A 13,559-nucleotide genomic window follows, 5' to 3' on the forward strand; every position below is an offset into this window, starting at 1 on the left:
CATTACATGTTTACACATCTCTTTTTGCTGCCACAATATAATTGTTGAAATATGTACAGGATATATAGTCTACAGTGAGATGTGGCCCAGCCATTCAGCATCCAAATCCTCGTCGTCTTCGCTTTCTTCAGCAGTATTTTGCTCGTCGTCGTCGCACTCGAACCATAGGTTGGAGCCATATGAGATGCAAAGTTCTTCGTCTTGTTTGACCTCGCGCAACGTGACATAGCGAATAACGCCGTTCTTGAAATCTCGAATGAATCCAACATTTGGTTTGCTCGAGTGATTAAACATTGATCCTAATCCCAAAGCGAGCGCGTAGCCGCCCTGCCACCGGTAGGTGTAGTGATCGGCGATCGTGAATTTGCCATGTTGCTCGTATTCATCGCTCGTAAACAGCAATATTGGGCTGACTTCGACGAGCGTGTTTTGTGGTATACTGCCCGCGGCGCAAAATACTCCTCTTCCTCGGACTGGATGTTTGCGAAGCTCCAAGGATAACTTGTGGTGTGGCAAAGGCACTGGCTGCTGCTGCTGGCTATCGTCGTCGTCCATACGATTCTTCGGAAAAGAGATTCTACAAGTGCGAATTCTTCTTCTGCACTCCTCCCAAACAACCCGCGCCCTTTTTTCTCTAAACATCATAATATATCTATCAAACACAGAGAACACATCCTCACATCCAGCTAGATCTACAAGCAAGGAATTGTTCTCTACGAGGTTTATTTGCATTGTTATCCATTTTCGTCTCTTGAGGTCATGTAAAGGTGGGACATTGAAAAAATGCTGCCCATCCTGCCCCTCTGCGAGAACAGTCACAGAATTTGCGCTGTTTGAAAATTATTTTGCGCAATAAGAAATCGAATTTGCGTTGGCTGAAAATGAATTTTGCGCTGGTGGGTCTCCATCTGGCGCTCCAACTGGTCATCCACTTCTGAGATGCCACGGTCTCTGCTGAACACAATGAACAACATGCGCTCTAGTCGTGGAGGTGCTTTTATTATAGAAGAATTTCCAGCATCAACCTTTGCATATATGCAGTTTATGTGACCCATTTGAAAAATAGCGGCCTCCTCGAGTTTCAAAGATTTTATTGCCTGGTTATGTAGACATGACTACGTTGATACTCCTGAAGCGCACCTGCCACGTCTGCGAACAGACATTAGCGGATGCCAAAAAGCTACGAAACTATCTTCTCTCTGCTTATAATATATCTGTCCCAGCACGTCGCAAGGGGGAGTAAAAAGTGAAATGATTGCACCGTCTTATGATACATCCATGCGGATGTCTCTAGATCAGGTGCGTTGAGCAGTGGAGATAGGATATAGCTGTTCAATTGTTGAGATATTTCTGTCATTTTTCTTTTTTTTTCTTTTGAGAAATATAGGCGAGAACGGCTAATGAAGGAATCTCTGAGCAAGATAGACAGCGGATTGCCCGGAGACTCGATTTTCTCCACACATGTCGAGATGAAATTGCAAGGTGTTGACCAAGATAGGGAATGTTAGAGTTAGAAGTCGTGTGTTCGATGTGGGTAGAAACTGGAGAAATGCAATCGGGGCGTTTTGACACTGGAAGATATTGCTACAACCCGAGCAAAGGAAATCACTCATCGGTCAAGACCAACTTCGCCTGTCCATCCTATTTTTACCATTGAAATGGAAATATTACTTATTATGAACATGTCATCAACTATCCTATGCCCAGCACTGTCGTCCCCGGCAGATACAAGGTTGCCTTCATTGCCTTAGGTATCCCTGTGTCGCCATTTTACCTGCTACTTCTTCCTCCAGTGGTTCCATTTTCACCATGATGCTCATCATGCGAGCTTCGATTTAACAAGACGATTGTTGCCTTGATCGCCCTGCTGGTATTGCATATGTTTCATAACCATTCTCTTCATCATTGTATTTTCATTCTTCCTGTTTTCTGTGAACCTCCTTTTTTTAACTTGTCCTCCATTCCTCTTCTTTTAGTTCTCAAACCTAACAATAAAAAGTCATATGCTTGTTGTTTGACAAGTCAAATTCTAATACAGGAAAACATGTGTGACAAGTCAATATATCTGCTTCAATACGATGTCTTCAGAACGACATCACAAAAATTGGTGCTTGTCAAGAGAGCATAAAAAATGCGACATCTAACTACACGATATCTTTTTACTGTTGTACAATATCTAATTCTGAAAATACTGTGATCGACTCCGCAAAGATCGACTAACTTGCAGCAGTGTACACCGCCCGCTGACGCAGGACCTTTTGGAGCTAGCAACATGGACCAAGGTATTACGTTTCCCAGAAACTAGACGAGCTGGATTAGATTCTTAACCAGTTGCTTGCTAGGCTCAATCTACTCGGCGCTGCAAGATGTTCCCACAATGCTTTCTCCACAGTATAAGCTACCAAGACAGGTATGCTACAGCAATGCATGGAACCTTCTCTCACTCGGCTGCTGCTAAACTAAGCTTGTTGTTATTTACATAGATAAACATTGCTTCAGAGCTGGTGCCAATGCCTGATCCTGCACTCGTTATGGTAAGTATACAAGTGCGGCGGCGCGCCAAGAAGTGGAAACATGCTGATTTATGCGTCTAAGGTACCGTACCCGTTTGCTATCGAAAAGGATGCGTTGGCAGACATTGCAGCTGCGCGAGAAGCTCAGCAAAAGGAATCAGAACGACTCGATGCATTGAGAAAGGCATACCAAGAAGAAAAGATTAGGAAACAAAAGCTCGCTGCACGCAAGATTGCACCCGGCTTCCTTGACACGGATACTCGCATCCTTAAACCTGAGCAACTTCACAGCAACAAGACTGCTGCTCAGGAACAACAGAGTCAGGAAGAGCAGCAGCAGCAGGAGCAGCAGCGTGACGAGAACCAGCAGCCATTGCAGCAACAGCAGCAAGAGACCAGCTCTGCGACGGATGACACAGCAACAAATTCGTTCGATTATCTAAAGTTCGAGCAGGGATTAGCACCGCCTGATCCATGGGATCAGCCTGAGAACGACTTGACTGCTTTAGGCTGGATCTTGGGCCATCCTCGTCCAGATAATGTTTCTCCATCTCAGATAGCGGCATCGCATCCATACCCGAATGCGCACAAAAGAGCGTCTTCACCGCAGTATACAGGCGGCGAAGGTAAAGGATCAACTTATATACTCATATTGGCGTGTTAATGGATATATCCAAAGTAGCGTACAGGCCGCCAGCATACAATGGAAACGCAACACGTCCACCACCGCAACAAAAGCATGTGTATCCACCGCATCATCCAGCGACACGCCATTCGTCCCCGCCTGTGGCTCCTGCGCCTGCACTCCCACCAAAACCGTTCACAGAAACTGGATCCTCACCGTCACCTACACATACCTCGCCCCGCATAGTTGCTGCTTCAGTGCTGCCGGGATCACCGTCAACGCCGCCAAACCCAGCAGCAGCAGTAGCAGCTGGAGCATCGCCGTCTCTAGCACACAGCTTGCCTACTATACCACCCCCGTTGCCTCCACACCCAACTCCACATCAATCCCACGAGCATTTGATTGATGAATTAGTCAACATGGGATTCTCAAGACACCAGGCTGCCGAAGCTTTGGAGAAGAACGACTATGATTTGACAAAAGCGACAAATTTCCTGCTAGATCACGGTGTTGATTAAACGGATCGAGCGTGAATTAGAGTAAAACCAATTTTGTATAATACCCTTCAGTTCCTTTGTGTGTGGTCAGGTTATTGCGTGCAAAGTGTGTACTATTAGTATTTCTACAAGCTTGATGAGGATAAAAAAAAATAATAGAAGAAAACGAAGTGAGAGGGAATCTATGTTTGTAAAAAAAGAAATGCGTAAAGAAGCAGCAAAACAGAAGACCACAAAGGAAAAACTAATCTTAAACTGCAGCGCTAGCCTGGTCGAGACCTTCGTTCGATACATAGTATCTTCCTGAGCTGCCCTGCCGGCCGAAGCTGACGCCCTTCGTAACCCAGAACTTTTTAAGCTCATCGACAATGAACACGCTGCTCGATACAACGACGATCTTTGCAAGGTCGTAAAACGATAGCGGTTCTGTCTGGAAAATAGACTGCAGGAACGGCGTGTATATGACCAAAAGCTGTGCAATTATCGAACCGCCAACAGCCATGTTGAACATCTTGTTCGAGAAGAGCCCGACTGAAAAGATGGATTTCCTCGCTGACCGGCAAGCCAACGCGTTAAACATGTCGAAAAAGACAAACGTTGTAAATGTCATGGTGGCATCCTTGTTTGTCACAACGCCGTCTTCGAGCTCGGACACATAGACGAACAGCGTGCCAATGACAACCACCATCGCTGCTGTCAGTACGCGGGAAACGAGACCGGTTGTGAGGATATTGGCGCTGCGCGACCGCGGTGGTTTCTTCATGATGCCTGGATCAACGGGTTCCACACCCAAGGATTGAGCCGGAGGACCATCCATGATAATGTCTACCAGCGGTTGAATATTTAGACGTTTTCGACACTTTACACTGCAAGCGACTTACTGATCCAAAGAATCTGCATAGCATTGAGCGGCGTTGGAAGACCAAAAAGTGTGCAGAGAGCAATCAGTGTCAAAGCAGAAATACTTGTGCTTAGCTGGAATGTCAAAAAGTTTTGGATATTGTAAAAGATGGATTTGCCTAAATAACGTGTAAATTTGGATTTGTTGCTCTTTCCCTGGATATTATTTAACACCCAAACCTTCTTCAATGGCATGCAAAATTGTCGAGATGTCATCATCCACAAGGATCATGTCTGCAGCCTCCTTGGAAACATCTGTGCCGCTCTTTCCCATGGAAATACCGATATCAGCCATCTTGAGCGCCGGAGCATCGTTGACACCGTCGCCTGTCATTGCAACTACAGCACCCGTTGCTTGGTATGCCTTTACGATAGCAAGTTTGTGCTTCGGCGTAGTGCGTGCAAAAACAGAGACGCTGCTGATCATCTCCTGCAACTGACGTTCGGTCATCGACTCGATATCACGGCCGGTCAAGCAGCTGGCTTTGTTGGGATTGGAAGGAATGCCCAGTTTGCGTGCGATGGATAGCGCTGTCGCCTCAGAGTCGCCAGTGATCATGGCAACACGCACACCACCCTGTCTTAGGAGCTGAAGAGCATCCGAGACTCCTGTCCGAGGAGGATCATGCACTGCCAGAAAGCCTGTGAAGCACAGGTCTTGCTGTTTTGTACCGAACGCAGTGGAGATAACGCGAAGACCGTGCGAGCTCATACCCGCTACTTGGGTCAATACAATTTCCTTCAGCTCGGCTGTCAGCGGCATGGGACCTTCCTCTGCGGTGTAGTACGTTGTGCACTTTTCAAGGATAATTTCTGTAGCTCCTTTAAAGTAGTTGATCTGTTGTCCGTTTCCATCCTTGCTTCTGCAAGCAACCATCATGAACTTTGAATCAGAGCTGAATGGTATCTCCTCAACTCGTTCGTAATTCTTGTATACGTTCAATTAGTCATTTACCTTTTTCAAAAAAAGCCTTTTGCTTTTTGATGCAACTTACCTGGCGCTCATCCGGTAATCCGGTCCGTACAACCACATCCAACAACGCAATATCAGTTGGTTGTCCAATATACTTTCCGTCCTCTCCGACAGCTGCGTTGTTGCAAAGATTACCTAAAATCGATCGTGTGAGAGCCTAAAATGCAGGAAAATATACGTCCCACTGAGCCGTACCAATTAACAATGTCTTTTGAAGCGCATCGGTTAGAACATTTGGAGAAGTTTCTTCATAGTAGTCGAAAATCCTTTGGTCATCAAGGGTATATATCTTAGTAACTGTCATTTGATTCAATGTCAACGTGCCTAAAGTAGCGTATCTAGGATCAGTAAAACACACTGCCATGTGCTCCAAAGCCTAGATACCAACCAGTCTTATCAGCACAGACTACGTTAACGGAACCAAGTGTTTCAACGGATGGCAGCTGCTTGACGATCGCTTTCCGATTCGCCATGCGCAATACACCCAAAGCCAGTGTAACAGTAACGACAATAGGCAAGCCCTCGGGAATGGCAGCGACAGCAAGACTAACTATTATCCCATTTGATATCATTAATCTAAGTGATCCATATGTGTCTCGTTCTAAAACGCACCTCCAATTGTAAACATTTCCAGCCAAGGACGACGTTGAATAAGACCGATGAGCACGATCACAGCAATGATACCAAAAGACAGCATCGAAAGCTGTTTTCCCAACTCGTTCATGCTCACTTGCAAAGGAGTTTTTCTGTTTTCGACTTGCTGCATAAGAGCGAATACGTGACCAAACTCGGTATCCTTGCCCGTAGCGACGACGATTCCAGAGCCGTGGCCTACAAAATATAACCATCAATCGATTAATCGAAGGCGCGTATATATCTCTCTCAAAGACAAAATATCGATATATACCGCTGCGGACGAGAGTTCCCATGAATGCAATGTTATCGCGTTCGGATAATGCAAGCTCGGCGTACGCATCTGTTCCGATTGCATCTACAATTTTCCGTCTAGGTTTATTTTCGCCCGTCAAATTCGATTCATCAATCTCCAGATCAACTGACTATATGAAACAAATTGGTACATTTAACTCTTCAAAAGAAGTATGATTTGATAATACTTACAGTGACGAGTCGGCAGTCGGCGGGTATCCGGTCGCCAGTGGTGAACTGGACGAGATCTCCAGGAACGAGCTCGTTAGCCAATACAGTGTATAGATGACCATCTCTGGATTGACCGGAAGCGTTAGAAAAGGACCACGTTAAGGTGACCTAGCTTTTTTCTTTGTACCTAATAAGATGGCAATAATGAGGTACCAGCCTATTCAGTGCCTCCAGGGACTTTTCGGAGCGGTACTCCTGCACAAACGCAACTACATGATATAGAGTATACGTTAAAACGTGCCGAACATCTCTGCTGCTGCTGGTGGTCGTTACCAGTTACAACGATAACGATGGCCTGTTGTTAAAAGTCGGGTCGTTAGGGAGGAGACACGTATAAAGTCGCGTAAACCTTGTTTTTTGTGTACGTTACCATTGTAATGCTAAGAGCATCATCCAACTGGCCCATGAGCAACGACACGGCTGCTGAGCCGAGAAGTAGCAAAATGAGAGGATTCTCGGTGAAAGACTTGATGAACTTTGAAAACATGGATTCATCTTCTGCCTTGTCAAGTTCATTCCAGCCATAGATCGCGCGCAAATCGGGAACATCCCGTTGGGAGAGACCGGTTTTCGTGTTTGAGTTGAATTCATGGGATACCTGCTCGACCATCTGCCGAGCGGCCTTTGCGGATGGAGTGGTCGTCGTTCCTAGTAGCGCTGCACTTGCCATTAGTTGCGAGCGATCGTCTCCATAAGGGCACACAAAAAGGGAATTTGGAAGATGCCCCGAGGGAGCAGTGTTACACCATCGCATTTTGGGTGACTGTGTCGGGTCGATCACTGCTCGTCCGGCCCAAGGAGAAATGTTTGTGCGAGTGTGTTTTTCTGTAGTAATTGATCTCGTGTAATTTACGTTTATTTTTTCTGCTGTTCTTTGTCTAGGAGAGTAGCAGTTTCAGAATCAAAACGGGAAGGCGAGGTAGAGAATCGACGGCCACTCGTTATGGCGCCGTATGTCTTTCCATATGGCTCAACGACCTTGTGGCTCTGACCGTTCAACAATGAATGACCTGAAGCGGTACGTTCGAGAGTACCAACAGCTTGAGGGATGGCAGATTGAGAAGGCCTTTTCCGGGTATTCCATCTCGCGGAACCGCGGCCGGATTTTCTGTTAGCTACTTGTCGGCGGACAACTCGAATCTTGTTGCGGACTACAAGGGGAATATCTAATCAGTGGTCCGCTTCTTCCTCCATTTTTGCTTCTTTTTTTCACTTACCATCAACGTAAACGTCCGTTTCATCAATAATTTCCTATTGCATTGTATAGTTAATAGGCATATTCAAATTAAGCCCCTGATCTCTTTCGTTTTTGTACCTCTCCGATAAGTTCTTCGATAACATCTTCCAATGTGATAACACCCATAGCCCCGCTTTGTCCTCCAGGATCGTCAGAGACAAGCGCCATGTGGCCTATTAAAGCACATGTAATTAGTCGCCGAATGATCACTTTTCTCCTTTCTTTGAACTGAACACTTACTTTTGCCTTCCTGGAAGAAATTGAGAATATCCAAACAACTGGTATCTGGGCCGGTCTCAGGCAAAGTGCTCATTTGCATTTCCTTGACAGGAACGGCGTCCTCGGGGTCGTAGGTAATCAGACGTTTTGTCAAAAGCATGCCAACAAAGTTAGTAGGGTCACCGGCAGCGTGAATGGGTATACGAGAGTAGCCAGCGGTCAAAATCTTTGGGGTGATTGTTAGTCCAAACTATGAAAATCCAAGATGGAATAGCTGTTCAATCTTTTTTTACCTTATCCACAAGTTCCTCGTTCAAGATATCATCAACAGATAATGTGAAGACATCAGAAATGGGGGTCATGATCTGAGATACAGGCTTTGACCGTAAGTCCAGCACGGCGCCTAACGTTCAAATGACATTAATATGTTTTCAGCTTTTTAAAATAGATGGATAATGGCTCGAGATTTACCGATAATGGTTACTTCATCTGCAGTGAGCGCTTCGACGTCTGAAGGATTAACAGCTTGGTGAAGCGACACCAGCGTCTTGAGGCCTAACGCCAGCATTTAGAGTAATGCTATCAATGCATTGCGTCGATAGCACTTACCAGCCTTCTTGTAAACTGTGCCGTGTGATTCTCCCAAAAAGTAATCAAGGACCAAAGCTGTCGGGTATGCAATAGGATACATTACGTACATCAACACAAGGACCATCCTAGAGAGAAAGCGCGCGCGCGGAAAAGAATTAGAATATTATCTCACTTTCGCATTTCTTTGTAGTACCAGGCTGTGCGTGCACCGATGGCCAAACCATGTCGTACGCAAATGGCTATATCAAAGGATAGGTCAATATCCGTCACGTTCTTGTATACATGGTTGCTACCTTACATTGGGGAATAACTCTAGAACGGACCCAGTCAGTTTAGAACATTCATTTTAAACCCCTAATCCAGCTCACACTTACTCTCCAAAAATAACGATAAGTGCGGTTGATATTACGACGGCTTGCCAACCGCCACCGGTAACGGAGTGGAGAATAATAGGAAGTGTCTCGTTGATCACGACGTTCGACAGCAGCAAAGTTACCAAGACCCAGTGCTTGCCGCGCTCCAAGAGTGCAAGGACCTTCTTTGCGTTTTTTCGTTCCTCAGGAGTGCCAGACTCGATCAAAACATGGAGGTTGGTCTCGTCCAAACCCATAAGACCAAGCGTCAAGCCTAGGGCGAATTTTTTCAGTAACCTAGCAGAGATATTCTTTCGGGCAGCCCATCATGCATACCTGCGAATACACCACCCAGCAACACAAGCGCTACGACGACGATAATCTTCTCCCAAAACTTAAATGACATGTAGTCATTGAAATCCGGTTCGATCTCATCCTCTTCAGAAAGTATACGACTTGTAGGGTACCCGTAAATGGAGGTTGCCAAGGAAGTTAAGGCTAAAAGAGAAATGCGAACGGTAGCAGTATACCGTATGTTCTTCTGCAGCATGAGCAGTTGAGAAAAAGAAGAAGAAAAGGAGAAACGGTTGCCGCGGAGCAAAGGCAAAAAGGCAACTGCTGTTATAAGGAAACACAAGTGACGGTGCCTTTCAAAGGACACTGGAAACAATGGATGTTTCGGATTTCAATCCAACAACGGCTTGGCGACGGGTTTGCTCAGCAACGCTGCGACCACTACTGGATAAATTACCATCATGTTACTGCCGTTTCTATATTGTAGTTTTTCTCTTGCTTTGCAGTTCAAGGGTGCGCTGTATCTTTGCAGTGTAATACAAATGTCGAATGACTGCACTTCCGTTTGTGTCGCATTTCTTCTGCAGATTTGCAACTATCAGATTAATATTATCTTTTCCCTTCCATATCAAGGCTCCAAGTCTGCGAAGCGTTACAGCGCAGTGATTAAATACTGCCTACATTCTAGCAATACATGGTCCAGCTGCTAGGAACACACGCTTGGATGTCTGTGCTGCTGTCTGCCAACGTTTAGTATGACAAGCGGCGATTGTAACATTCATCGCCGACGGACTACCATCTCTAGGGATTGGCTGCTTAAACAGCACGTGGGGTCCTGTACGCGATACACTTGGTTGCAAGCAATACATTGACTCTAGGTAACAATCGGCGCCGAGCCATCGCTGAAAACCAATAATGTTGACAGCAGCAACAGCGATATCTTCAGGCTGCAAGCGTTGAGCAGCGGGTTTTTGACCTTTTTAGGTAAATTTCTACGGAGATTCACTCGTACCGGCGCGCGATCAACCAAAAGTCGGAAGATACGACCACGTCTGTCAGCTCGGCATCTATGCGGTAAGGCATTGAAACCTTTTTTTTTTTGAAATTCTCATGTTTGTACTGCGCACGGCACCGACGTCATATTGTCATCAATGGCGAGTAACCGATCTTTTTTTACAGTTCACCTTTCTCGAATGCATGTGATGTTTTTGAATCGCAATAAATAATCAGAGTTATATCTTCAATTCCTTTCCAGATTTGATTGAGAAGTTTAGAATTGGCGGATGATTTTCGCTGTAACTCGAGCGTCGCAATGAATATGAGCCAGGCCAGCGTGTACTATCAAATCATCCATACCGATCTTTCTTCACCTGGTAAAAAAGATAACGTGGTATGTAAAAATTTAACCGGAACTCTTCATTTTCTCTTTGGTCCAGGACAATGTAACTATAATATCAAAGAATTTTTCCATATGCCGCGTATGGGCAACTAATAAAGAGGTCATCAGGAGTTGACACGGAAGCCAGCTTCATCCGTTTTGACTGGAAGAAGCATAGTAGGGCAAGACGCGAGATCGACTATCAGACAGACGACACAAGGCGCAGGCTCTATGGCACGCGAGTAGATTGCTTCGTGATCATCACTGAGCAAGTCGAAATAAAGGAAGCTATAGATGTTGATTATCCTTTTTCATCAAAAGAAAAAATACAAACGTTTCTGTAACTACGCCATCGGCTTCTACGTCCGCCCGAGAAAGTAAAGACGTATTAGAGTTTACCAAGTGTCCAGTTCACAGATGGAGGAACTCCCAGCTCTGTCCAAAATATGCACATATTTCATGGTATTTTTGATGGCATTTCAGTGGAATTTTTGCTCTAACTCTTTTCGCATTGGTTTCTAAGGCTGTAGTAGGCGTAACAGGTTCTTAAGAGAGACATTGATGACCAGGATCAGTCAAGCAGCTGACAACTTAAGGTTGAGCGACTGCGAAGGCTTCGGTTCGCATTCTCATTAATGCTTAGATAAGTATCGTAACAAAGTGCAACTTTGATGTGCTTCTCAAGATGAATCGACGTCTACACATTTAAAAACCTCCCAAATAGGATCGTGGTAGCCAGGTGAGATAAACCTAACCTGGCAGGTTGCCAGTTGCCTGCTAGTTGCTGCCAGTTGCTGCCAGTTCGGACCTTCAAATGTCAGATGGGGACGGAGGCTTCTTGTGTCCAATTTGCAACTAGGCCGGTTCACCCACGTTTCCTATTCAAAATGAATATAACGAGGGACCAGGCAATTTGCATGTTTTTCTACGTGGACTTCACGGAGGAAAACGTAAAGCGTTGCAAAAAAAAGCTTGAAGAGCTTGGCGAAGCAGAGATTTGCTGGAACACGGATCCAAGACAACCAATCGTCGTATCGCTGGCAAGAATCCGTGAAGATCCTTTTACATATCGTAGATACGAGACGTCCGATCCAATAGCGGGATCGGTTTAATGGATGAGCCGCCGAGGTATAGGTAAAACAGATAGAAAGCTCGGTATGACTGTAAGTTCGCGTAAATGTTTATGATCCAAACGGCTGCTTACATCTGCCTTCATCGACAGAATCTGAGCGGATTTAGCACAAAGAATTTAAAGCATGATGGTCCTTAGTTCTCAAATAATTAAAACAGATTACTTATGGTTGGACAACGGTGGTGAAATAGATTGAACATGGAATTCCGTGACGGCGAGTCACCGAGGAAATATATGAAGCTGCTATGACTGTAAGTATAAATGATAGGCGGAGTGGGCATATTTTATATAGAGCGACGAATGGCCGACTTCCTGTTCTGAAACTTCTGAATAAGGTTACTGTCGCGTATGAGATTGTCGCTGTCAAATATAAATAGCTCATTCGTAGAGCTGAACGTATCTACGGCAACTTTTTTGATGCGATTGTTTGTTGATAAAAGCTTCTTCAAGTCCTCCACGTTCGTGGTCAAACCAGCGAAATCAATGGCTGCGAGGCATATATTAGTCTTGGTCGCCTGGGCGTAATGCAGTAAGTCTATAATAGTTATACATAATTAATTGTAATACTCAAACATGGCTATTTTTACTTACCCTGGGTATTGCCAGCGACATTCTTAAGTCCTGTCATTGCGGTCTTGTCAAGACTATTGTCTCTGCTGTTGAACGGCTCGCTAGAAATGCAGCTAGGCGAAACAAATATTTTTGTCGCGAGCGAGCGATCTTCGAGAATCCTTATCATTTTCTGAAGTAATCTGGTTCTTGTCTGTGCATTTTCGTTTCCTGGTGATTTTCGAGCATATCCGACAATCTCGTAATTTTCACTTTTTAACGCCCGTATCGAATACTGATAATTCATTAGATATTGCGTGATAGCTCGGGCAAGGTTCTCTATCAAAAAAACCATTAGTGGTTTCCTCGAATTTTGTGATCTACGTGCATACATACTCTGATATCCTTCACGCATGACATATAAGTCTCTTTTTCTTATATTCAATTTGCGCGTTTCGATAGCATTCATAAACGGCAATCGATGCGTCGAGCACCATTTGGTGAATGAGAGTAGAGATCGGTTGTTGAAAACATTGGTGAAACATGTGAGGTTGTTGAAAATTTCCTGCATGCCAACCGATCGAAAACTGTAAACCTTGTCATTTAGAGGATCGTCAACGAAATATGCTTCGTTTAGAAATTGTTTTGCCTGAGCTTCAGTTTCTACATGGAATACCACGATGAACATGCGCATGCATAGTAATAACTGAATCATATTACTTACGAAGCATTTCCTCATGTGCCCCATCTTTGGTGGAAGAATATGTCGCGCTATTTTGAGCTGCCGCCGATGAAGAGCAATCGTTCGTTTCCGTGGTATCAAGGTATTTTTTGTAAGTGAACGGGTCGCCCTTGATCCTCAGTTTATGCACGACGACTGGTTGTCTTCGATCCGCGTTCCAGCAAATCTCTGCTTCGCCAAGCTCTTCAAGCTTTTTTTGCAACGCTTTACGTTTTCCTCCGTGAAATTCACGTAGAAAAACATGCAAATTGCCTGGTCCCTCGTTATGTTCATTTTGACAGGGAAACGTGAGTAATCGTCCTAGTTACAAATTGGGAGCCCTATCTGGCATTTGAAGGTCCGAACTGGCAGCAACTGGCAGCAACTGGCAGCAACTGGCAGGCATCTGGCAGGCAACT

At 45.0% G+C, this 13,559-nt stretch overlaps 6 protein-coding genes across 6 annotated transcripts; 2 read left to right on the forward strand and 4 right to left on the reverse strand.

Annotated features, from left to right (window-relative positions):
* Positions 1–69: 69 nt before the first annotated feature.
* Positions 70–555, reverse strand: VTP01DRAFT_1865 (uncharacterized protein; the record flags this gene model as incomplete). Its single annotated transcript, XM_069380262.1, has 1 exon — positions 70–555. The coding sequence occupies one exon, from the start codon at positions 553–555 to the stop codon at positions 70–72; it is 486 nt and encodes a 161-aa protein (XP_069238289.1).
* Positions 556–2,272: 1,717 nt separating this feature from the next.
* Positions 2,273–3,656, forward strand: VTP01DRAFT_1866 (uncharacterized protein; the record flags this gene model as incomplete). Its single annotated transcript, XM_069380263.1, has 5 exons — positions 2,273–2,282; positions 2,343–2,410; positions 2,484–2,534; positions 2,596–3,139; positions 3,193–3,656. 5 exons carry the CDS (start codon positions 2,273–2,275, stop codon positions 3,654–3,656), a joined length of 1,137 nt encoding a protein of 378 aa, XP_069238290.1.
* A 229-nt stretch (positions 3,657–3,885) lies between these two features.
* Positions 3,886–7,336, reverse strand: VTP01DRAFT_1867 (uncharacterized protein; the record flags this gene model as incomplete). The annotated part of the gene is made up of 12 exons (XM_069380264.1): positions 3,886–4,460; positions 4,517–4,654; positions 4,716–5,463; positions 5,531–5,643; positions 5,704–5,832; positions 5,897–6,058; positions 6,121–6,339; positions 6,416–6,566; positions 6,628–6,730; positions 6,794–6,875; positions 6,940–6,961; positions 7,037–7,336. The coding sequence occupies 12 exons, from the start codon at positions 7,334–7,336 to the stop codon at positions 3,886–3,888; spliced, it is 2,742 nt and encodes a 913-aa protein (XP_069238291.1).
* Positions 7,337–7,521: 185 nt separating this feature from the next.
* On the reverse strand, positions 7,522–9,616 carry VTP01DRAFT_1868 (uncharacterized protein; the record flags this gene model as incomplete). Its single annotated transcript, XM_069380265.1, has 11 exons — positions 7,522–7,817; positions 7,884–7,917; positions 7,982–8,076; positions 8,144–8,348; positions 8,416–8,525; positions 8,594–8,677; positions 8,732–8,838; positions 8,907–8,952; positions 9,012–9,025; positions 9,088–9,340; positions 9,403–9,616. The coding sequence occupies 11 exons, from the start codon at positions 9,614–9,616 to the stop codon at positions 7,522–7,524; spliced, it is 1,458 nt and encodes a 485-aa protein (XP_069238292.1).
* A 2,009-nt stretch (positions 9,617–11,625) lies between these two features.
* On the forward strand, positions 11,626–11,850 carry VTP01DRAFT_1869 (uncharacterized protein; the record flags this gene model as incomplete). Its single annotated transcript, XM_069380266.1, has 1 exon — positions 11,626–11,850. One exon carries the CDS (start codon positions 11,626–11,628, stop codon positions 11,848–11,850), a length of 225 nt encoding a protein of 74 aa, XP_069238293.1.
* A 304-nt stretch (positions 11,851–12,154) lies between these two features.
* Positions 12,155–13,546, reverse strand: VTP01DRAFT_1870 (uncharacterized protein; the record flags this gene model as incomplete). The annotated part of the gene is made up of 5 exons (XM_069380268.1): positions 12,155–12,405; positions 12,462–12,758; positions 12,816–13,082; positions 13,144–13,461; positions 13,537–13,546. The coding sequence occupies 5 exons, from the start codon at positions 13,544–13,546 to the stop codon at positions 12,155–12,157; spliced, it is 1,143 nt and encodes a 380-aa protein (XP_069238294.1).
* Between the last annotated feature and the right edge of the window lie 13 nt (positions 13,547–13,559).

The sequence above is a fragment of the Rhizomucor pusillus genome (genome assembly GCF_041956525.1).
Source record: "Rhizomucor pusillus strain CBS 183.67 unplaced genomic scaffold VTP01scaffold_11, whole genome shotgun sequence".
Lineage (NCBI taxonomy): Eukaryota > Fungi > Mucoromycota > Mucoromycetes > Mucorales > Lichtheimiaceae > Rhizomucor > Rhizomucor pusillus.